At 37.3% G+C, this 24,073-nt stretch overlaps 1 protein-coding gene across 7 annotated transcripts in view; it reads right to left on the minus strand.

The window, feature by feature from the left end:
* Positions 1 to 24,073, minus strand: part of Phf3 (PHD finger protein 3) — a 79,530-nt gene that overhangs the window by 36,787 nt on the left and 18,670 nt on the right. For 3 of the 7 annotated variants that reach the window (XM_048347548.1, XM_048347546.1, XM_048347549.1), the window contains 2 exons: positions 9,660 to 9,821; positions 3,793 to 5,527 (listed from right to left, as the gene is read on the minus strand). The exons of 2 other annotated variants lie outside the window; for them this stretch is intronic. In XM_048347548.1, coding sequence (XP_048203505.1) covers positions 3,793 to 5,527; positions 9,660 to 9,801 — 1,877 coding nt within the window. In that variant the 5' untranslated portion in view covers positions 9,802 to 9,821. Of the gene's footprint in view, positions 1 to 3,792; positions 5,528 to 9,659; positions 9,822 to 24,073 lie in introns of those variants that run through there. 2 more of the 7 variants (XM_048347547.1, XM_048347551.1) reach the window with 2 other exon arrangements.

Below are 24,073 nucleotides of genomic sequence, written 5' to 3' on the forward strand. Positions count from 1 at the left end.
GAAGAGGAAAAAGGGGGGGGGGGGCGGGGAAGGGAAGCAAGTGTGTGAGTGGTGTGAGAAATATAAATTAATTTATTTTGCTCCTTTCCTGGGCTACTGCTTTACTTGAAAAATAGGAGAAATGGGAGAACATGCATGGTAAAGGAAGAGAACAGAAGCAGCAGTTGAAGTAGCTATCAGTCATGCTCCCATTTTCTGCTCTGCCCAGGAGCACAGCCCAGTTATTTACATTTAATCTCCGTTTAAAATAATCTTTAATACTATCATTCTGGCATATAGGCCAAAGTTCTTCAGAGAAAACTTCCAAGTTTCAGTCAGGCAGGTGCTGGTTTCTGATGGTTGTAATCCTAGGTACCCAAGAGGCTGAAATTTGGACAACCACAGTTGGAGCCCAACATGGGCAGGAAAATATTCATAGGCCCCAAAAGGCTAAAGAGTAAAAAAAGGACTGCAAGCTTAGCTCAAGTGGTAGAACACCAGCCTAGGAAGTGGGAAGCTCTGAGTTCAAACCCTAGTATTGCCAAATAAATTTAGAAAATAAAAAATTCAAATTTTTTCAGCATAAACTAGTGGCAACATTGAGAACTCTTGTTCTTAAGAGTTCACGTTACAAATTCACTATGGTAGGCATTACAAGATAGGAATTCAGTTTTGATAAATATTTCCTTTTAGTGACAACCTAGACTGTGAAGTATGTGAACACACACACACACACACACACACACACACACACACTTAGGCAAAAAGGTTTTCTACATAAATAATAAATTATGAACAATCTTATCTGCAAAGAAAAGTATTGCCTATAAGACAAATGCCTGACAAAAACCAGGATTGCTGCTTTTAGAAAAGAATTTAAAAGTTTATCTACTTTATTTTTTTTTGGGGGGGGGGAGGGGTCCTGGTCTTGGAACTCTTCCTGAGCATTTTTTTCCCTTTGCTTAAGAGTGCCACTTGAGCCACAGCTGTGCTTCTGGCTTTTTGGTTAACTGGAGGTGAAGTCTCAGACTTTCCTGCCTAGTCACACTTCAAATCATGACCTGCAACACCAGCTTTCTGAGCAGGTTGGGTTACAGGCATAAGCCACCCAGTCCCCAGCCCATTTGCTAACCTCTCTGGTCTTTTTTCATCAAATACACAAAATATAAAACGGGAGCGAGAGAGAGTAATAAAAAAATCATGGTTCAGACAAAGAGTAATGAAAAAAATCATCTTTCAGAAAAAGGAGGAACCAGAAATCACCAGGAAATAATATGAAAAGGCAAGAACTTCATTTCAAAATATCTACTAACATGTTGGAAAAAATCTCACATTTTAAAAAAGGATTAAGTAGTCTTTTTTTTTTAAACTGGTGTGTGTGTGTGTGTGTGTGTGTGTGTGTGTGTGTGTGTGACTGTGTGTAGAGTATAAAGATGAATAAGGAAAATAAACAGAAGCCCCCCCCAAAAAAGATGGAGGGATAAGTCCAGCCAAGGTTTTGTATGTACATGATAACATGAAACTCCCTAGCCAACAAAAATTAGGGGTTGAAGAACCAATACCTAGGCTGTCAAGAGTCCTATTGTCTTTAGAATATGTACAGAAGCTGCTTAATGTCAACTACCACACCTGGCTACGACATGAATCTTTATATTACAAAATATAATTTCCAATTGGATGCATACACAAGGAAGCTAATCCCAACTGTAATGTATGTAAATGCTGCAGAATTCAAAGTCTTGGCATCACAAGTATTAGAAAATATTTTCCTAATAAATTTGTATTTTCGTGTATGGATTAAAATTAGAAAATCAAACTGTGTGAAAGGTAGTTTTTTCAGTAAATTCAATGTTTGCAAGCAAAACATAACAAAGCTGCAGTGAAGGATGGCTAATATGTAAAGAAAAAGCAATCAATTCCTTAGGCTTCTTTATTCACAAGTCTGAAAGATTACTGAAGCATAATCAGGAAAGCTGCTCTTTCCAATGTTATCATACATTCTGGTCAATTACACAGGATGAACCCAAAATTCCTACAGGTTAACATTTTAAATTATTTAATAGATGGAAACTCTGTATCAAACATAGTATATATCTAAAATCTGGCATTAAGTTAAAAACAAAACGATGGAACTAATACCTGATCTTCATTTTACAAAAATAACTGTAGACGAAGTAACAGTTATCATTTAAAAATGCCTAAGCAAAGTCCTGAAGACTGGGCATTTCAAAAAGGTCATCTATAAAAAGTTATATTACTTAATATGTGTTCCAACTCTATACCACTTAAGGTGTTCTATTCCATCTCTCTGACCATACATCAGTGTAATAATTTTTATGGTTCTAGCAGATATGAAATGGGTAGCGTTTACTAAAAGAAGTTAAATGCACCATTAAATTTTAGATTCTCTTAAATATGAAAAGAAAGTATGTTCCTTTTCAAATATCTGAAGATATATGAGATGAACATAAGTGAGTCAAATGTAGCACTGTATTAAATAAATCAAAAAACTTAAAAACTAGATCATACTGTATAACAAACTAACTCCAAAAATACTTTTTGGGTGAATTCTAAAAAAAGCCAAATGTGCAAGGAGATACATGTCTGTACCTGTAATCACAGCAAACAGGAGACTAAGGATTCCAAGCTCAAGGCCAGTATGCACTGTGATAGTTCCAAGCCAGCCTCAGCTCTATAAGAGCAAGACCCTGTCTCACAACATTAAGTACAAACAAGTCCCTATGACATAAAACTTAGAAATAACCCCAACACTTCCCTCATATCCTCCCCAATAACTTCCTCCTACCAAAATAACTTGTTAAACAGGTTTGTCTATTTTTAGCTGCATTTTTATATAATCTAATAGCACTGGGAAATGTCACTCTAACATTTACTTTCAAGAGGAAGTATAATAATGCTATAATATACAGGTTATATTGTTGTTTTATCATATCAATGTTGATAGAAGTTCTAACAGCAATGTGACACTTGATCAGGAAAATCTTGCAGCTGCAAACTCCACTTCATGTCTTCATTTGTTTTTCCTTAAAAAGCTAGCAAATAAAAAATACATTCAAAGCAGGGAGGCACTGTTGTAATCTCCAGAAGATGGAAACCAAAAAAAAAAGGGAATGAAAAGCACCACTAAAATCAAACTCTCAACTCTCAATGATTACAACTTACAGGAAATTCTCGAACTCACTAAACCATTCCAGAGTACATGTTTTCACTCTATTCCAGGTTATATACAAAATTCACCTGCATAATCTAACAGTTGCTTTAGCTATCAATATCAAATTTCACTCCAAAAGTTGATGGTTTTGAGATGATAGTTTTAGGCTGTTAATGTGCACCATTTAAAAAAATACCTTCAAAATAAAAACTGAATTTGCATTATGACCTTCATACTTTATTGCTAGTTGTTCTCCAACCAAATAAAATCATAAAATTTACAGTCTCAAAGCAGCATAACAATTTTCTGATTAAGAAAATGGCTGTTGTCTTATTGTTGTTTTTTATCAGATGCATTGACTACATTACACCCAACAGGTTACAATGACAAAAACATTTTCACATGTATCAGCTACCATAGTATGGTTCTTAAAATGTTCTATGGTGATGTAATTGTAAATTCAGTGGCTCCATCTTCCTACCATTTATCCAGGACTAATGTAGGGTTTTGGAAAAGTCTCTGTGTATCTGCAAAAAAGATCTCACACTAATCTCAATCTGCTCCCTCCCCGCCAAAATTTCCCTTCAATGTATGTATCAGTCATACATACCACATACACACACATACACACACACACACACCTGTTGCCATGTGGTTTTTTGCAAAACCCACATTGCTTGCTGGGAGTCCACATATATTTGCTTTCAAATGTGGAGTTATGGTCTGAACCTTCTCTTTTTACAGTAGCTATGTTGTCTGGAATGAATAATGGTGGTTCATCCAAAGAAAAACTTCTGCTGCTTCTTCTTTGACGAGGTTGTAAGTTCTTGTCAGTCTTTTTTAGTTTCAGCTTATCCTCCTCCTTGAGATGCTCAAGGACTGACTGTTCATGCTCTTCTTTGGCATGAATGGTGGTTTTCATTGGTGGTGCCTGTTGCTGAGGCTTATGGCACTGTTTCTGGCTGGAATGTACCAAGTGTCCAGTGTGTACTTGATGATGAGGCTCTTTAGAGCAACTAGGGTGACTATGAAGCTTATCACTTAAAGACTGAGCTAAAGGTTTGGGAATTTGCACTAAATTTTGATCCTGTGATGTATTTTTCCATATAGAATGTGTTTGGCTTTTTGATGATTTAAGTCCAGAAGTACAACTTTGAGTCTTTGTATCCTTATCCACTTGCTTTTTCCTCACTTTGATAGGCCTCTGCTGAGATTCTACTTCATCTGCATTTCGTTTCCCATTTTTAACATTTTTTGTTTTGTTATAAACTTCATGTTTTATCACTATTTTTCGTGGAGTCTCTGTGGTTGTGTTTTGCTTAGAATGAGTTACAGGTTTCATATGTTTAGATTTTATCTTTTTTGGCTCTAAGATGTTTCTATCATCCTGAAGGTTTGTGGTTTCATAAGATTCTATTTTAATATTTTCTGTTATATTCAATTGTTTTATATTTTGGTCAGGTCCATCACAAATACTATTTTTTAAAACATTGGTTACCGGTTCAAAAACACAGGTATTGACCTCTAAATCTGACTTATTAAATTCAGTGCTCTGTAACTGTGTATCATGAGACTCTGTGTCTTCACAATAATCCATTGATTCCGCTTTATTTCTTTGAAGGAACTTTTCAGTTTTATCAACACTACCCATAGTATTCTTAAATTCCAAATGACATTCAGGTGCTTCATCCAAGGAACCAGACAAACCTAAGTCCTTTTTTTCTGTCTTATTTAAATCTGTACAAGCAGCATCACCGCAAACATCAGAAGATTCAGGTTCTTCAATAATTTGGTCATCTTTACAGGATAATTTTACTGTCTCCTTTGATTTTTGTTCAAGTTTTTCCTCGGCCTTCCCTTCTTCAATAGTCTCATCTATTTTACCTGAAACATTTTGTTCATCATCTTCTTTATTTGAAAACTTAAACAATGGGGTACTAACAGTCTCAATTTTACATTCGATCAGAGCTTCATTTTTCTTTTCTTCAATACTAATACAAGTCTCTGAAAGAAGAGTACAATTTAATTCATGAGATGGCACATTTGCTTCTCCCTGATTATCACACTTATGTTTGGAATCTAATCCAACTTCATCCTTCATTTCAAGGCAAGATGACACTGAAGACTGACTTGAAGACACTGATACTTCTGGTATCACTTCAATTGGATTAATGTGTCGGCTGTTCCTTTTATTTTCCTTATGGTATTCGGATTTTAGTGATGCTCCAACTTCTTCTTTAATCTGACACCTTTCTGGTTGTTTCACCCCTGCTTTGGGAGCAGTTATAGTCTTCCCAGATGTCTTTTTTGTGCTACTTAAAGCTGCTGCATTTGAACGCTTGGCAAGAGTGCTTTGTCGCAAACTTCTTACTTGTTCTATCATAAGGGGGAGAAAAAAAAAAACTTAGCTTCTTTGCCATGTGCTTTTATTTCAATATAATTTAGAATATATCACTTAGCTCTGACCTATGAAAGTTAATATAACTATTTCAACAAAAACATACTGTTACCAAAAAAAAAAAAAGGTGAATAAATCTCACCTTCTGTTTTCAGTGGTATTACATTATCATTTTAAAATTGAAACTATTCTTTTGTGAGTGTTTGCCAGTCTTGGGGCTTGAAATCAGGGCCTGGGCACTGCCCCTAAGCTGTTTTGGTGCTCAAGGCTAGCGTTCTACCACTTGAGCCTTAGCTCCCCTTCCCGCTTTTTTGGTAGGTAATAGGAGGTAAGAGTCTTATGGACTTTCCTGTCAGGGCTGGCTTCTAATGGAATCCTCAGATCTCAAGTCTTCTGAATAACTAGTATTACAGTCATGAGCCACCAGTGCCTGGCTTCAAACTATTCTTAAGAAGTGAGATGGGGGCTGGGAATGTGGCCTAGTGGTACAGTGCTTGCTTAGCATACATGAAGCCCTGGGTTCAATTCCTCAGCACCATATATACAGAAAAAGCCAGAGGTGGCGCTGTGGTTCAAGTGGTAGAGAGCTAGCCTTGAGCAAAAAGAAGCCAGGGACAGTGCCCAGGCCCTGAGTTCAAGTCCCAGGACTGGCCACCCCAGCCCCCCAAAAAAGGCATTTTTGCTGGGTGCTGATGGCGCACACCTGTAATCCTAGCTACCCAGGGGGCTGAGACCTGAGGATCATGCTTCAAAGCTAGCCCAGGCAGGGCAGGAAAGAAGTCCATGAGGCTCATCTCAAATTAACCACCAAAAAACTGGAAGTGGCAATGTGGCTCAAGTGGTAGAGCACTAGCCTTGGGCTGAAGAGCTCAGGGAAGAGCCCAGGCCCAGAGTTCAAGCCCCACAACCAAAACAACAACAACAAAAAAAGAAGTGAGGTGTACACTGGAATATCATATCACCCCCCCAAAATTATATATTATATAGGATTAAAAAGGTTTAAACCAAGAAAATGTACCATTATTAGGAAAATAAAAAGAATGAAAAACTGCATAAAACTTCCCACCTTTAAAAATGCTTCTACTAAATGAGCCTTTCCCTCCTTTTTACTGCTCTGGTACATCTTCTAAGGGAAGGAAAAACCGAAAATTGGAAAGAGAGCAAAAAAATTCACTAAATAAAAAAATAGCTGACAAGTTAATATTCAAAGCAGGAAGCTATTTCCAAGCTAACACTTGTAAATCAGTTCTACCCGAACACACTATATTTTCTTTTTTGCTCTGGTACAGGGAAATTGAACTCAAGGCCTTGGGACTGCTTGACAGCCAACCTACAACTTGAACCATGGCTATAGACCCTTTTTCTATTGTCTACTGTCAAAGTAGGTTATCACTTTGTCCTGGGCTGGGCACTCATGTTCAACAATTTTTAAAAACTAAGTAGAGTGGGATGTAGTGGTAAAGCACATGCCTAGCCAGTGTTAACATCCTGGGTTCAATCCCCAGAACTCCCCCCCAAAAAAAGACCAAGAGAAAAAACAAAACAAAACAAAACAGTTTAGAACAATGGCTGAGTGCTTGTGGCTCACACCTATAATCATAGCTACTCAGAGATCTGGGGATCATGCTTTGAAGCCAGCATGGTTCTCAGATGCTGTTATCTCCAATTAATCACCAAAAATCCAGAAGAGGAGCTGTGGCTCAAGAAGTAGTGCTAAGCCTTGAGTGAAAAAGCACAGGGACAGTGCCTAGACCCTGAGTTCAAGGCCAAACAGGACACACGGGGACGGGGACACAGGGACACACGGACACGGACACACACACACACACACACACACACACACACACACACACACATAGATTATGAATTCTTCGCCATATGTTAAAAATATATTTAAAATAATTAAAACTTAAAGATTTATTCAAATACTTAATTTTAAAGGCTGGAAATCTTTAAAGAATTTTTAACACTGGTCATTCATTATGAGTTAACACCTAAGTGATTGCTAAAAATGACAAAAGATCAACTGTGAAGATATCAGATAAACTATTGGTTTTGCACAGTAAGTAATTAAAGGATAAAGTTACTTCTCTAAATAAAAATGGCAGCACCCTGTACTCCTAGCTAGTACACAGGAAGCTAAGATGTGAGTATCGATCACTATTTGAAGTCACAGTCTATCAGACTCTTATTACTAATTAACCAGCAAAAGGCTTGGAAGTAGAGCTATGGCTCAAGTGGTAGATGGCAAGCCTTAAGCAAAAATGTTAATTAAGCAAGAGCATGAAATCCTTCCTGCAAGTCTTAGTAACAGCAAAAAAAAAGAAAGAAAGAAAAAAAAAGTGCCTTGACCCAAAGATTGGCTTTAAATACACATTTAGAAATTGGAAGTATTAAACTTGATTTAAAGATTGGCTTAAATATAAATTTAGAAATTAGAGGAGTACTAAACTTGATGGCAAGCCTTGAGGATAAATATGAAGACATTTCAATAAGCAAAGTTAAAAGTGAGGAGTAAGCAAAATAAACAAAATGAAGGGCTAATCTCTGCCATCTGACACTGCATTACAAATATAGCAGTGTCTGTCACCTGTTCCCAGAAGGCAAAATTTAAGAAAATAAGAAAATCAATGAAATAATTAAAAATGTCCACAATTAAAAATTGTTCAGACTAAAAGGTCTAATAAATGCCCATGTCAATATATAAAATACTTATGAAAGATGTATTACTATGAAACATCAAAATACTAGAGCTGAAGATAAGGGTTCTGTAAATTTTCATAAAAAACTGGTAACACATAAAAAAAATCAAAATAAGTTCAGTTAACACTTAAGTCAGAAAATTGAGCAATACTCTCAAGTATATGGACCATATCTCTCTCAAGTATATGGAGCATATCTTTCAAATTTCTGAGGAAAATGGGTTTCAGTCTTGAATTAGATGTCCAGTCAAACCATGATTCTATCCAGTGTGAGGGCAGATTCATTTACAGACATACAAGGTCTATACAAAAATTATCTCTAGTCCCCTTTTCTCAAAAAACTACCATAAGAGATGCATCACAGAATGAAGGGGTTCAGTGAAAAAAAGAGGAATCAGCTACCTCAATAAAGCACAAAGTATAGACAGACTCCTTAGAAGAAGGTAGAGAGCAATTCCTGGGTGTGTTGAATCATACTTACAGTGCTATCACAAGTCTACCTAGAAACATATCAGAAGACACTAAGATATACTCCCTCAAGTCAAATAAAATGGCCAAATATAGAAGGTGCACAAATTTCTTTAAGGAAGATTTAGACAATTGGCAGAGTGGTTAGGGTATAAAGGGTGGGATGTCCATAGTAAAACAAGCAAGCGAAAATTAAAACCAATCAGATGCAAAACTTAAAAAATTATTCAAAAAAATAATCAGTTTATTACATTCATTATATCTGATAACATATAATGCTAATCACTACTATTCTAACAAAATTACACATTGGAAGAATAAGAAAATGCACTTTTTTGTCATATAGACAAGAAGAAAGGAAATCTTTACCATTCGATGGAAAAATGTGGAAAATCAGTAAGTACCAACATTAGAATAATTTAAAAAATAGCAATATTGGGGCTAGGGATGTAGCTTAGTGGTAGAGTACTTGCCTAGTGTGCATGAAGCCCCAGGTTCCATTCCTCAGTATCACATCAACAGAAAAGTGGTGTTCACTAGGCTTGAGCAAAAAGAACTCAGGGACAGTGCTCAGGCCAAGTTCAAGGCCCAAGACTAGTTAAATAATTAAATAAACAAACAAATAAATGCATACATACATGCACACATGTATATATATATATATGTATGTGTGCGTATTTTTTAGTGTCATGGTTATAATACCAAAAATAAAACTAACCACAAGAGTTAGTTTCTTTTTGGGATGGGAGAGTGAACAGCTAGCTAGGGTATTGGGTACTAAAAACATACCTAACAAATTGATATCATCTCAGGTTTGTTATCAAGATATTTATACTAACAAAGTTTTTGTTTTTAATTATCTCTGTTCACCAAGTTTACAACCTAAGACACCTGTTCTTACAGCTCTCCTTTTCTAGGTAGGCCTCTTTGGAGAGATTACCTTGTGCCATTAAACGAGGTGATTTTCTTGGTGATCTTACTGAATTGTCTTCTACTTTGTCCCTCAAATTTCTGTTAGGTAAAATCAATTCTTCTTCATCAATGGTATCATTACCACTTTCTTTAACAACTCCTTCATCCATAATATCGTCAAGACCAACAACTAGAAAAAGATAAGAACAACAAAAAATTAACTTTAAAATATATCGTAGTTTTAAGTATTTTTAAGGCAGTAAGAAAAAGTTTTAATACTGCACAGTCAAAAAAATCTACGTCTACTTCTAACATAAGTGACATTACCACTACTAAGCTCCACATCCCTTTGATGAACTTCTACCTTTTGGAGCAACAAATAAAGGAGAGCACAGCTATAATCTTTCCTGTTTGGCCTCAGCTATTTTATCAATTGCTATTCTCGCTTGAGAATATGACAGCTGGAATACTTACTTATTCCAATTCTACTTTAAGGAAAGTACAAAAGTGTCCTATACCTTGAAAAGCTAATTCTAGGTTAATTCCTGAACCAAAGAGTCTTAATTCTACCTGGGATTGGACTATAAAGACTTTGTGCTGTATGCATAAAAGCAGTAGTAACATTTTTCAGTGGCACAAAAGAAGTGGGGAAGAAGGTGGGAAAGAGGTGAAAGGGAAGGAAGAGTGAAAATACCTGAACAAAAAGAAAGAGAGAAACAGGAAGAAATAAAGAAAAACGAAAAAAAAATTAACTCCTCATTCTTCCATCGTAGGACAAATAGGTATTTCATACAGCCCCATAATTAAAATTATTCTAGCAGGGCACCAGTGGCCCAGTCTGTAATCCTAGCTATTCAGGAGGTTGAGATCTGAGGATTGAGGCTCAAAAACAGCTAGGGCAAACAATTATGAGACGCTGCAATTAAACAGCAAAATGCTAGAAGTAGAAGAATAGCACAAGTGATAAGACTGCCAGCCAGCCTTGAGCAAAAAAGCCAAGCAAGAGCATTAAGGCCTGAGTTCAAGCTCCAGTACCAGGATCAAAATTATTAACTTATTTGAAAATTCACATTAAGAAAGAGACAAAGTCATTAATTAGGGAGGGGAAAGGAAGAACGGAAAAGGACTGAAGGACACTGAGGAAAAATTATTAACTGCTAATCACACGAGGTTTACATCTATATAGAACAAATGCCACTTTACTGATCAACTTGTGTAAATAATTCTAAATGCGCATTTGTAAAAAAAAATCTGTATGAAGAATGTGATAATTTTGAAAGGTCTTGATTCAAAATCTCAGCCAAAACATGTAGTCCTTTAGCCTGAGTTTTATCTGTAAAACGAGAGTAACAATATCTGTCCCACCTACCTCACAGAGTTGTTTTGAGGATCAAGTGAGACAATGTAAAAAAAAACTTACTCTGTAAACTTTAGAGCACTATCCAAATATTAGTTATTATCTTCATCCTAGGGGTTAGAAGGAACCTCAAGAAGTTATCTACTCCTCATCCAAGAAGACCTTTATTTACAAGAGTTCAACAAGAGAGTTGTCTATCCTAAAATTTAAAGAGGACTAATTCTCCATAAATAAACTGCAAAGAACCAAGGAAAGGAAGGATTGTGAAGAAAATGCTAGCCAGAGAACACTCTGATCCTATTTGTAAATAATCAAACAAAAAAATTCATGTGCTTGAACATTTAGGTGGGGGGTGGGGAAGAACAGCAGGAAATAGATAAAACTTGTAACACTAAAGTAGTAATTCATATGGGTAGAATAAGAACACATCTTCCTTCTATGTTCCACATGAACAAGCATGTTTTAGCCTTAAAAACAAAGCCTATTTTTTTAAACCACTGTGCGATCCACTAAAAGCTTAGAGGAGGAAAACAACATAGTTATACTAACTAGAAGCCACTTAACATTATAATTAGGGTAGAGAGAAGTGAGAAATCCAGCTAGGCTATATGATTGAATAACCAGTTATTCCATGATGAAATAGTTATGCTACTACAGATTTACACAAATTCTCTAAAAAATTTTTTGAGATTAGATAAAGCCTAGTAGTTTAAGTAAATTAAGATTTTTCACCCCAATTGTACATAAAAGCTTATAAGTAATATATACATTTCAGAGATTCCTAAAAATGTATAGGAAAAATGTAATAGATATCGTTGCTTTAGTTACTACTGTTGTTTTATCTAACCTTTTTTTTTTTTTAACTATTCTCCAAGTTTTCTACAATATGGCTGTAGTTAGCACGTAATGGAGACAGGAAGAACCGAAAAAAGGATAAAAGTACATGACACAAAATTAACTGTGTCTGTTGGTAGGAATTGAAAGGGTATGCTACAAGATGTATGGCCATCAGTTAGGTTTTGGAATATCCTATCTTCCCCTATCTAACCACCAGTCACTTCTGCTCAATATCCTTTGAAAGGACCTCCTCTTCTTCAAGAAGTCTATGTAACAGAGGACCCCAACAAGTTCAGTCTTCTCATCTCTCTTCTTTACACCTACTCACACTCACTCATCCCTAGGTAACTCCATGCAGGGACTGATCACCCATCTATATACTCCAAGGACTTCCATAGGTAATTTCTCCAGCCCCAAATTCACATATGACCCTACTAAAGAGTATAACTGTACTGCCGTTTGCTTGTATAACATGCTGAAAATTAAGATGATTCCATACATTATTCTCTGTCTTCGAGGGTATTCCAAGGAAACAGAACCTCTGTTTACTTAGCTGCTAGCCTAAAAATCTAGAACCCATTTTTAGCTCCTCTCCTGATCTCTCTTTATATCCAAGCAATCAGAACATCCAGCCAGCTTTATCTTTATAACACTACCAATCAACGGGGTGTCAGCAGCTCTTGCCTGCAATCCTACTTAGGAGGCTGAGATCTGAGGATCCAGTTTCAAAGATAGCCCAAGCAGGAAGTATGTGAGACTTATCTCTAATTAATGACCAAATTAAACAATAACATGGGTTCAAGTGGTTGAGCTCTACCTTGAGCATGATAATTCAGGGACAGAACCCAAGCCTTGAGTTCAAGCCCCAGGACTGACACAAGAAAAAAAAAATCAATCATCTGACCATTTATGACTTTTAGCCTAACACTGCATTATAATTACCATCACTTCGCAACAAGATAACAACACTATAATAGTCTACTAGTGTCCTAGCTTCCATTATGTGACCTCTCTCCTCACAAGTAGTTATTCTCAACTAAGTTATCCCTGATCCTTTCGTATTTTTCTTTTCAACACCCTCCAAAGCTTTCTTAATTTAAGTTTAAAATCCTTGTCACAGTCCAGAGAGCCCTAACTCACTATTCCTTACTTCTTAGACTTCAGCTTGCACCATTGTGGTTTTCTCTATTCTAATCACTCTTGTCCCATGTTTCTTGTACTTGTTACTCCCTCAGTCTGGAGGATTCTTCTCCCAACTATCTATATAGCTTTACTCTCTTGCTTCATTTGGATTTAAATAAAGTATAACTTCAAACCTTTCCTAATCAACCTATGCAAACAGTACATACTCCACCAGTGCCTACTGACCCTTAACATACTTATTAGTCTTTTAAAACATTTTAACTATTTGACACTACAGTATGTATTGATTTCCTTTTCCATTTTAGTTTAAGCTCCATAAGTCATATAGAAGGGACTCCTAAAGTATATGGTGCATAAAAGATTTAGAGACATGTCAAAAAAATAAAACAACAAGAGGAAAAATGTTTCCAGTAACCTAATGAAAAAAGTAGAGAGCACTAATTTTAGGTATTTTGTATGGAGAGTAGGCAAAAGTATCTAGGTAATACAAAAAAAAAGGGTAAAGATAAATTCAAAGCAGTAGATACCAAAAAGGTAAACTGTCAAGGAAGAAAAAAAAAAAAAAGAGAAACTGACTAGTTTGTTGCAAAGCACACAAATGAAAGAGGTTATGAAATAAGGGAAGAAATGATAGCTATTGCAGTAAGTAAAATTAAAACCTTATTTCCACTGATTCAAATTATAAAAATAATATTGGTAGAACAAGATAAACTGAAAGCCGAATGAATATTTGAAAACATTAGGTGGTGCTGTGGCTCAAGTGGCAGAGTGCTAGCCTTGAGCAAAAAGAAGCCAGGGACAGTACGCAGGCCCTGAGTCCAAGCCCCAGGACTGGCAAAAAAAAAAAAAGAACTAGTTATAAATGTTTTAGGCAGGATGCTACTATCACTATGTTTTTTAAATAATTCTTTCAGATACACAACTAAAATAAGAGAGAAAAATCATACAATATGCACCCAAAAGTAATACCAAGTAAAAAGTGGGTGTTAGAAAAAATTCTATTATTAAAAATGGATTTTATTATTCACTGAGTTTCACATTTCAATGCAAAATAATAAGAACTTTGCTCCATATTTTGTTCACTTTACTGTAATTCAGATCTGAATGTTCTACTAAGCTACATATTTTGGAGCCTAGTACCAGAGGAGCCACTGGGAATTGGCTGAAGCCTGTAAGACATGGGACCTAGTGGAAAGTTCTAGGGTCATTTGGAATGTGCTCTTGATGAGAAATCAATCAGGAAATCTAGGTCTTTTCCTTACACTGTTTTTGTTTTGTTTTGTTGCTTCTCAGTCAGCAAACCAGAGGTTTTGCTCCACCACAGACTCATACTATGATCTACTGCCTCCTGGTTAACTGATAATGGCTAGAACTTTCAAGACTGTTTGCACAAGCGCACACACACACACACACACAACTGTCAAAAAAAATCTCTTGTGTAGGTTAATAATCTCAGATTTTTGTTATAATGATGGAAAAGTGACTCATGCACACTTTCACTTAAATACAATAAAAAGAGATAATCAAGGTTAAGCTTAGAATTCTTGTAGCAACCCTGGAAAAAGATTTTTAATGGTTTTATACATATCATTCAATGGATAAACTACATAGCATCTGGAATTTGTCATTTCTTGACTTCTGATATGTCCCTAGTACCTCAATATATCTCTTGTACCTCCAGTAGCAGTAGTATACAATGATCAAACACATAATAGATACAAAAATATAATGGCTCTCAAGTCTATCCTACGAGTTTAGAACTTTGATGTTCAACTACAATCAGTTAACCTTACCAACAAAAGAACTAGAATACAGCTTCTGTACTCTATCACAGTAGTATTGACTAAACCCTTGCAAAACTCAGAGAACTATTAATTTTTCAACTAATATTTTAAAACAGATTAAGTCTGGGAATTGGGAGCTCATGCCTACAATTCTAGCTACTCAAGATTCCGGCTACTCTGAAGATTTCATTTCAAAGCTAACCTGGGCAAGAAAGTCTATGAGACTTCTATCTCCAATTAAGCACCAAAAAATCCAAAAGTGAACATGTGGCTCAGTGGTATGGCTGGCCTTCAGCAACCAAGCTCAGAGACAGCTCCCAGGCCCTGAGTTTAAACCCCAGCACCAACAACAACCTCCACCTCCAAAATAGAGTAGGAAGATTCATAAATACAAGGAAGGGAAAAAATACAAACTCACAAAAATACAATCAATATATTCAAGAATATACCTAAAAGGTGAAACTTTTTTATCTACAAGGAACTTTGAATAGATCTATTTAAAAGATTAAAAATGTAATAGAAAATGGGTAGGAAAAAAAAGTTAAAATCTGTATTAAAGTTAGAGCACATAAGAGTTATTAGTCATGAGGGGTGGCAAATGCCAGCACAAGGGAGACAGGTAAGAGGGTTGTTTGAGATCAGCATGGGCTACAATATATAGACTTTGAAAGAGGGAAAAAATGAGAGGAAGCCAGGCACCGGTGGATCATGCTTGTAATCATAGCTACTCAAGAGGCAGAGATCTGAAGATCGCGGTTCAAAGCCAGCCTGGGCAGGAAAGTCCCTGAGAGTCTTATCTCCAATAAACCACCAGAAAACCAGTAGTGGCTCTGTGGCTAGAGCACTAGCCTTAGGCTGAAGAGCTAAGGGACAGTGGTGAGGCAAAGCCCTAAGACCAACTGAAAAAACAAAAACAAAATTTAAAAAACACTCTACAACTTGGAGGGGAAAGGGGGTCAGGAGGGGAAAACCTGGGAGAAAATGAGGGATGAAGTGACACTGTTTAAAAAGGAATGTACTCATTACCTTACTTTACTGTAACCCCTCTGTACATCACCATTATAGTAAAAATTAGGAAAAAAGCCAACAAGATTTGCCCATTATGCAGTTATTTAATACTTCTGTAACCTGTGTATCAAATTCATTTTCAACATTAAACCTAAACTAAGGAATAAATTTTCATCCAACCCTAGCAACAAGTTAATTTCTAAGTTAACCTCTTTTTTATGTGTTTGACATGTATTTTTGTGAACTGCACCAGGAATCTTTCACACTAAAAGTGATTATAAACTGTCCAGAAAGGAGGAAAAACGGTTGAGGACAAAGTGAAAATAAACATTTTGGATTGAAAGAAATCACCACATACTTTAATAAGCAGCGTCTCTTTGTAACAACTAAACAAACACAAACATAAATTTAATATTCATTTCAAAGAACTACTAGATAGATATTTTGCTAATGATTTTTACATAAAGGAAAAAGGCTGATCACTGGGGCTCATGCATATAATCTTAGCTACTCAGGATGCTAAGATCTATCTAAGGATCAAAGTTCAAAGCCAGCTAGAACAGGAAAGTCTGGAAGTGGTGCCACAATTCCTCAAAATGGTAGAGGGAGACCTTGAGTGAAAAAGCTCAGGGATGGTGCCTAGGCCAAGAATTCAAGCACCATGAAAGAAAGGGAGGGAGGGAAGAAAAAGACAAGTTGAGTATCAATAACAAAAGACTCTGAGGTGGAGGACGTCATGACTGAAGTCAGACTCTTATCTAGTAAATAAACAAGTAAATAAGTAAGCAGTATATATAGCACAATACATATTTTTAAATCTTCAAACTCCATGTATCAAAAAAGAGCAAAAATTAAAATAAACCAATGCTAAAGGTTTTTTCCCTTCTTTGTGTTTAGTAAGAACTATAACTAGACAATAAAGGAAAAAGTAACTTTACCAGAAAAATGCTAAAAGTGTGACAGAAAAAACTTAATTATAAAATCATCTAGCAAGTATCATCAATGAACATAGGAAACTGAGGGAAAAGCTGATGCGAAACTAAGTACTTTTTATTTGAGGCACAGATTACTTGCTAACTTAAAGATTTAAGAATGAAGATATTTGCTTCTAACTACAATAATCAATTTTAACATAAAAAAAAACACCTATCAATGCCAGGCGCTGGTGCTCACATCTTAATCCTAGCAACTCAGGAGGCTGAGATCTGAAGATCACAATTCAAAGCAAGCCCAGGGAAGGGAAATCTTTGAGACTCTTACATCCAATTAAGCACCAAAAAAAGCCAGAAGTAGCACTGTGGCTCAAATGTTAAGTTCAGGGACAGCACTCAGGTCTTTTTTTTTTTTTTTTTTTTTTGGCCATGGGCCTTGGACTCAGGGCCTGAGCACTGTCCTTGGCTTCTTCTTGCTCAAGGCTAGCACTCTGCCACTTGAGCCACAGCGCCGCTTCTGGCCATTTTCTGTATATGTGGTGCTGGGGAATCGAACCCAGGGCCTCATGTATACAAGGCAAGCACTCTTGCCACTAGGCCATATCCCCAGCCCCAGCACTCAGGTCTTGAGCTCAAGCCCCAGGATTGGAACAGCGGGCACACACGCGCACGTGCTCACACACACTCACACACACACACACACACATACACGGCACATGCACGCACACCATTCTAAGTCCTTGACTGTGCACTGAACAAGACAGATGAAAACTGTGTCTTGGAGATAAAGACACATTTGAATCTGGATATTAGATAATATTAGGATATTGCTGTTTTGAGTATAGCGATGTGCATAATTATATTGGGAGATATATGGTATGGTAAAGTTCACTCAAATTGATAGACTAAGTAGATAAACTATTAACTACGCAAATGAATAGAGCAAAATACTAACAGTTGTTGAACCATTAAGAAAGGTATATATACATATACTGTACATAGTGTTTGTATATATACCATACATTTGTATGTGACAGAACTTGAAAACAAGTTAAATTAAAAAATGAAAAGTTTAAAAAACTAACCATAATAAGATATTAAATAGCTGAGAAAGATGAAGCCACAGGACCACAAGTTTGAGGCCAAGCTAGGCTACATAGCAAGAGGTGATATCGCAAATAAACAAACACACCCACCCAGAGAACTGGCTCTAGTGACAATGCCAGTAATCCTAGCTATTCAGGAGGTTGAGATCTAAGAATCATAGGAAGGAAGACAAGTCGGGGTAGAAAAATGCTTAAGTCTTCCAATAAACGGCCAGAAGTGGCGCTGTGGCTCAAGTGGCAGAGTGCTAGCCTTGAGCAAAAAGAAGCCAGGGACAGTGCTCAGGCCCTGAATCCAAGGCCCAGGACTGGCAAAAAAAAAAGGAAGGAAGGAAGGAAGGAGGAAGGAAGGGAGGAAGGGAGGGAGGAAGGGAGGGAGGGAGGGAGGGAGGGAAGGAAGGAAGGGGAAATGTTAAGCCAATATAAGTAAACAGTACTGACGCAGAAAAAAAAAAACTTTTAAAAAAAGTCAGTAACAGGGCTGGGAATGTGGCTTAGTGGTAAAGTGCTTGCCTAGCATGCATGAAGCCCTAGGTTCGATTCCTTGGTACCACATAAACACAAAAAGCCACAAGTGGCACTGTAAGTGGTAGAGTACTAGTCTTGAGCTTCTTTTGCTCAGAGACAGTACCCAGGTCCTGCGTTCAAAGAAGATCTAAGTAAGATATTTCAACAGACACTCTTATATTGCAGTTTCTTGAAGTCTACAGTAAGCAGAGGGGTCTATCTAACTAGATGATGAACTTAAAAAAAATCTATAAGTGTCACCAACAAACTAAAAAGAAATTAAAACATTACATCAAATTAAAACTGTCTGGGCTGGGGATATGGCCTAGTGGCAAGAGTGCCTGCCTCATATACATGAGGCCCTGGGTTCGATTCCCCAGCACCACATATACAGAAAATGGCCAGAAGTGGTGCTGTGGCTCAAGTGGCAGAGTGCTAGCCTTGAGCAAAAAGAAGCCAGGGACAGTGCTCAGGCCCTGAGTCCAAGCCCCAGGACTGGCCAAAAAAAAAAAAAACAAAAAAAAAACAAAAAAAAAAGAATAACCAAATTAAAACTGTCTCCTTGGTGGATTCATCTCAGTAACAACTGATCTAAAGAGAGATACACGAAGTTAAGAAGACAGGACAGGAACTACATAGCCCATATGTATAATCCCAGCTCTTAGAAGATCAAGACCCATGGCCAGCCAGGGAAAAAAGTTAGTCTTCTAATCTCAAATAAGCCTGGAGATGATGGCACATAACTGTAGTCCTGGCTACAGGGGAGATAGAAGTAGGAGAAACTTGGTCTGAGGGCAGCCTGGACAAAAATGTGAATTTTTATCTGAAAAATAATAGGCTGATGGTAAGGCTCAAGTGATAGAGAACTTGCCTAGCTACCATGAGGTAGGGAGTTCAAATTCTAGCACTGTACTTCTACAAAAAGAACTTCATGAAGTATAAGAACTGACAGTTGTTGGGCACTGGTGGTTCTAGCCCGTAATCCCAGCCACTCAGGAGGCTGAGATCTAAAGACTGCAGTTCAAAGCCAGCCCTGGCAGCAAAGTCCATGAGACCTTTAACTCCAAATAACTACCAGAAAACTGGTAGAGCAATAGCCTTGAGCATAAAAGCCCAGGGACAGCACCCATTCCCTGAGTGCAGCCCAAGACTGACAAAAAACAAACAAACAAAAGAAAAAAACATAATTAACACATTTGTTTGCATTCAGCACTCTGAATTGTTACAGGATGTCTTTAACATATGATTTGTTTTGCACTAAAAATAAAACTTTAGTAAACTGTTTACAGTACTTTAAATAGAAAGTAATTATTAAAATCTTTATACTGTATCAAGGTTCTTTATTAATTCACAGCAAGGGCATTAAAATATTTAAGCATGTGAGGAGGAAGGAAGGTGGGAGAAAAATGAGGGAGGTAACAAGACAAGAAATTTTACACACTACCTTATGTAACTGTAACCCCTCTGTACATCACATTGACAATAAAATTAAAAAATATTTAAGCATGTGTTACATACTTTCATTTTACAAAAGGAGTCAAGTATTACATACATCTGGCTATGATATCTTTAAATGTCATCTAGTGTGATCTCAAAGATAACATTAGAAAATACTTTTCTAAAAATGACAACAGGAGAGAGGAGGGGGAGGGAGAGGGACAGGAGTAAAAGGAGGGAGAGGAGGGAAAAAAAAAAAAACTAGGCTAAGAGAAATCAAAATTCTTTTTACTCCTGTATCTTTCCCTTCTATTTGAAGAAACTTCTCAAAAGCTTTTTAAACTTAAGATGTTGATACCGTCTGCTATCTGTTCTGTTTAAAATACTACCTTTGCTAGTTTTGTTGTTTATCAAACTTTTTATCTCAGCCATAAATGCATTTTGAAGCCCCACACTAGTGGCTCATGCCTATAATCCTAGCTACTAAAGGACAGGTCAGAGTTCTGAGGATCCAGGACCAAAGCCAGCCTGGCAAAGTCTGTGAGAATATGCTTGAAACTAACTAAGGCTTCTCTTGTTTCCCTGTACATCATCATCCTGAATATTTTCCTCAAATAACTTTGTAAGGAAAACAACAACAACAAAAACCTTGTTCTGGTCCTCAAATGGGCAAGTAAATGTCAATTAATGTTAAAAAAAAAAAAAAAAAAGACCCAGCTACGTTAATAACACTACTACCCATGCACTTAGCTGGCAAAAGAGTAAAACTGCAATTGCATTCTTGTTTTGTTTTGTTTTTGTTTTTTTGGCCAGTCCTGGAGCTTGGACTCAGGGCCTGAGCACTGTCCCTGGCTTCCTTTTGCTCAAAGCTAGCACTCTGCCACTTGAGCCACAGCGCCACTTCTGGCCATTTTTTTATATGTGGTGCTGGGGAATCGAACCCAGGGCCTCATGTATACAAGGCAAGCTCTCTTGCCACTAGGCCATATCCCCAGCCCTGCAATTGCATTCTTAATATTTCCCAAACAATATTACACAAATGACCTTCATATCACATTTAAAAATTGGAATGATAGCCAAGGAAGATTGCTTGAAATATATTTAAAATCTATCCTTACAGTAAGGCATACCATTCCATTTTATTGGTCCTTGTAATACTTCCATACTTTGGATATATATTGAGGTGTTTTTTTTTTTTTTAAGCCCTATGCTGCTGTTAGGGTTTTATCAAAACATAACCAATGGGGCTGGGAATATGGCCTAGTGGCAAGAGGACTGCCTTGTATACATGAGAGCCCTGGGTTTGATTCCTCAGCACCACATATAGGCTTAGGGGTAGAGTGCTTGCCTAGCATGCAAGATGGAGTCCTGAGTTGATTCCTCAGTACCACATAAACACAAAAAACCAGAAGTGGTACTGTGGCTCAAGTGGTAGAGTGCTAGCCTTGAGCAAAACGAAGCTTAGGGACAGCGGACAGGCCCTGAGATCAAGCCCCAGGACTGGCAATCAATCAATCAATCAATCAATCAATCAATAAATGAATGAATGAATGAATGAATGAATATCCTGAGAAAACCAAGAACTAGGCTGGGCACCAATGGCTTGTGCTTATAAAGCTACCTACTCAGAAGGCTGAGAAAATTAGGATTGTGGTTCGAAACCAGCCCCGTAAATATAACATGTAGTTTCTATGAATCATTTGTGGGATTAAACAGGGTAATAACTATGATATGTCTGGGATTTTTTACCCTGCTTGCAAATAAAGAGAGTATTTCTGATTAGTGAGTGCTGATAGGATACACAGGAAGTCTGCCATTCATAACAAAGAAAGCAGCATGATCATGATGGTTTTCAGTTCCCCTTATCTAGTTTCATAGGGGCAGTATAGACATGGCCTAGTTATATGCCTAGACATATAGTGGGCTACAACACAAGGAAAGAACAGTACAGGAAATGTATTGCTTTTGTAGTGACCAATAAGCAAGCCTGCTCTTTTAAGTTAGCAAGTAGGAGTGAGAGAGCAAGTAGTAGTATTACTTCATCCCGTGAAGTTGGCTTGCTTGCAGTCACAAACCTGAGTGACCAACCCTACATTCTTGATACATCAAGTAATAATCAAAGTTGACAGAATAGCAGAATATCTCTTCCATTAAGTGTATGTTAAATACACAACTTTTACATTCTAGTTATAAAGCATCCTTGGGGGGGGGGGGTGAGAGAAATCACACAAAAAAATTTCTATACCAAAGTTCCATGAAAATGGAGACAAGTTTTATTTTTGTCAATACTGTACATATGCTGCCTGGTATAAAACATGACACAAAACACACATCTGACAAATGAACACAACCAGAGCTCACTTTAAACACTAATGCTTCAAGTTACTTTTAAGTTAAATTTTTTCAAATGTAAAATGAAGAGCAAGATGACTGAGATTATTTTTTCCTGTATCTAGGGGATAAACTACATCCTTAAATAGTACTTAACCTACAAGTTGTACAATTCTTCCTGGTAACTTATTAAATACACATACTTAAAAGAATATCTTGGGGCTGGGAATATGGCCTCGTGGTAGAATGCTTGCCTCGTATACATGAAGCCATGGGTTCAGCACCACATATATAGAAAAAGCCAGAAGTGGCACGGTGGCTCAAGTAGTAGAGGGCTATCCTTGAGCAAAAAGAAGCTAGGGACAGTGCCCAGGCCCTGAGTTCAAGCCCCAGGACAGGAAAAAAAAAAACAAAAACACCAACATCTTGAGTATTTATGGCCCACTAAGTCACTCTTTCAATGACTCTCACATCACACACACACACTCTTCCCTCCTCTCTCCATCTCTCCCTCCTACCATCCTTCCCTTTTACCCCTCCTTCCTGTCTGCCTGCCTGCCTGTCTGTCTCTCTCTCTCCCATAACCCTCTTACTCTCCTCCCTTTTGGGCTTTAAAAATTAAGGCATTTCAGGCACTTGTAAACTCTCCTATACACACACACATTCTTTAAAAGGGAAAGAGAACTATCCTTTGTTATTTTTTTAAATGTTAAAATGTCACCCTAATTTTGTTAGTAAACTAAGAGAAATCTGGGCACTAGTTTACAGGCCCAATCTTAATGGTACCCGTACTTAACAGGCAGAAAACTTTATTTTTCCTCCCTAATCCACATTACAATGAGAACAAATGAATAAAAGGTAAAACCCTGAAATGAAGAAAACTAAACTAAATAGGAAAGATTTTCATACTGATAATTTTTTTATCAGCTCAGAATCAAATGTAGCTAAAATTTATAAGAGAACAACCATGTCCAACAAACTTCTGGATTCTAGAAATAGAAATGCTGGGCTGGGTGAAAAATAAGGACTTAACTCAAGGCCTTTCGGTATTATATTAAGTCAACTCTTTCACTTCAGCTTCATTATCTAGCAAGGCCTATAACCAGGATTGGATACCAAGCAAAAACATCTTTTCTGGGGCTGGGAACATGGCCTAGTGGCAGAATGCTTGCTGTACATACATGAAACCCTGGGTTCAATTCCTCAGCACCACATATATGAAAAAGCCAGAAATGGCACTGTGGCTCAAGTGGCAGAGTGGTAGCCTTGAGCAAAAAGAAGCCAGGGACAGTACTCAGGCCCTGAGTTCAAGCCCTAGGACTGGCAAAAAAAAACCCAACAACAACAAAAACTTTTCTTATCCCTAAATTAAAACCGAATGACTGAAGAAATAGGGCAGTAGTATCTAATAGTAAGATGCTTGTCATTCTGGTATTTTTTGAGACTCAAAATAACTACAAGGTAAAAATCATTTATCTCACATCAAAACTTGACTGAAATGCTGGGCACCAGAGGCTCATGCCTATAATCCTAGCTACTCAGGAGGCTGAGATCTAAGACTCTTATCTCCAATTAACTACCAGAAAACTGGAAGTGGTGCTGTGGCTCAAATGGTAGAGTGCTAACCTTGAGCTGAAGAGCCCAGGGTCAGAGCCAGGCCCAGAGTTCCACCACTGACAAAAACAAAAACAACAACAACAAAAACCAACTTGACTGAAGTTCAGATTTTTCTCCATTTTAAGCACCAATAAACAAGCAAAAGGAAACATTTGAGGAAAACACTATGAAAAAGGGCAAAATAAGCTAAGTGCCAGTGTCTCACACCTTCAATCCTATGGAAGCCAGCCTAGGCAGGAAAGTCTGTGAGACTTCTCTTATCTTCCAACAATCACAGAAAAAGTGGGAAGTGGTGCTGTAGCTCAAGTGGTAGAGTGCTAGCCAAGAGCAAAATTAGCCTGGGGACAGCACTTGGCCTAAATTTCCAGGTGGGGTGGGGCGGGGGA

Source organism: Perognathus longimembris, chromosome 6 (assembly GCF_023159225.1).
Source record: "Perognathus longimembris pacificus isolate PPM17 chromosome 6, ASM2315922v1, whole genome shotgun sequence".
NCBI lineage: Eukaryota > Metazoa > Chordata > Mammalia > Rodentia > Heteromyidae > Perognathus > Perognathus longimembris.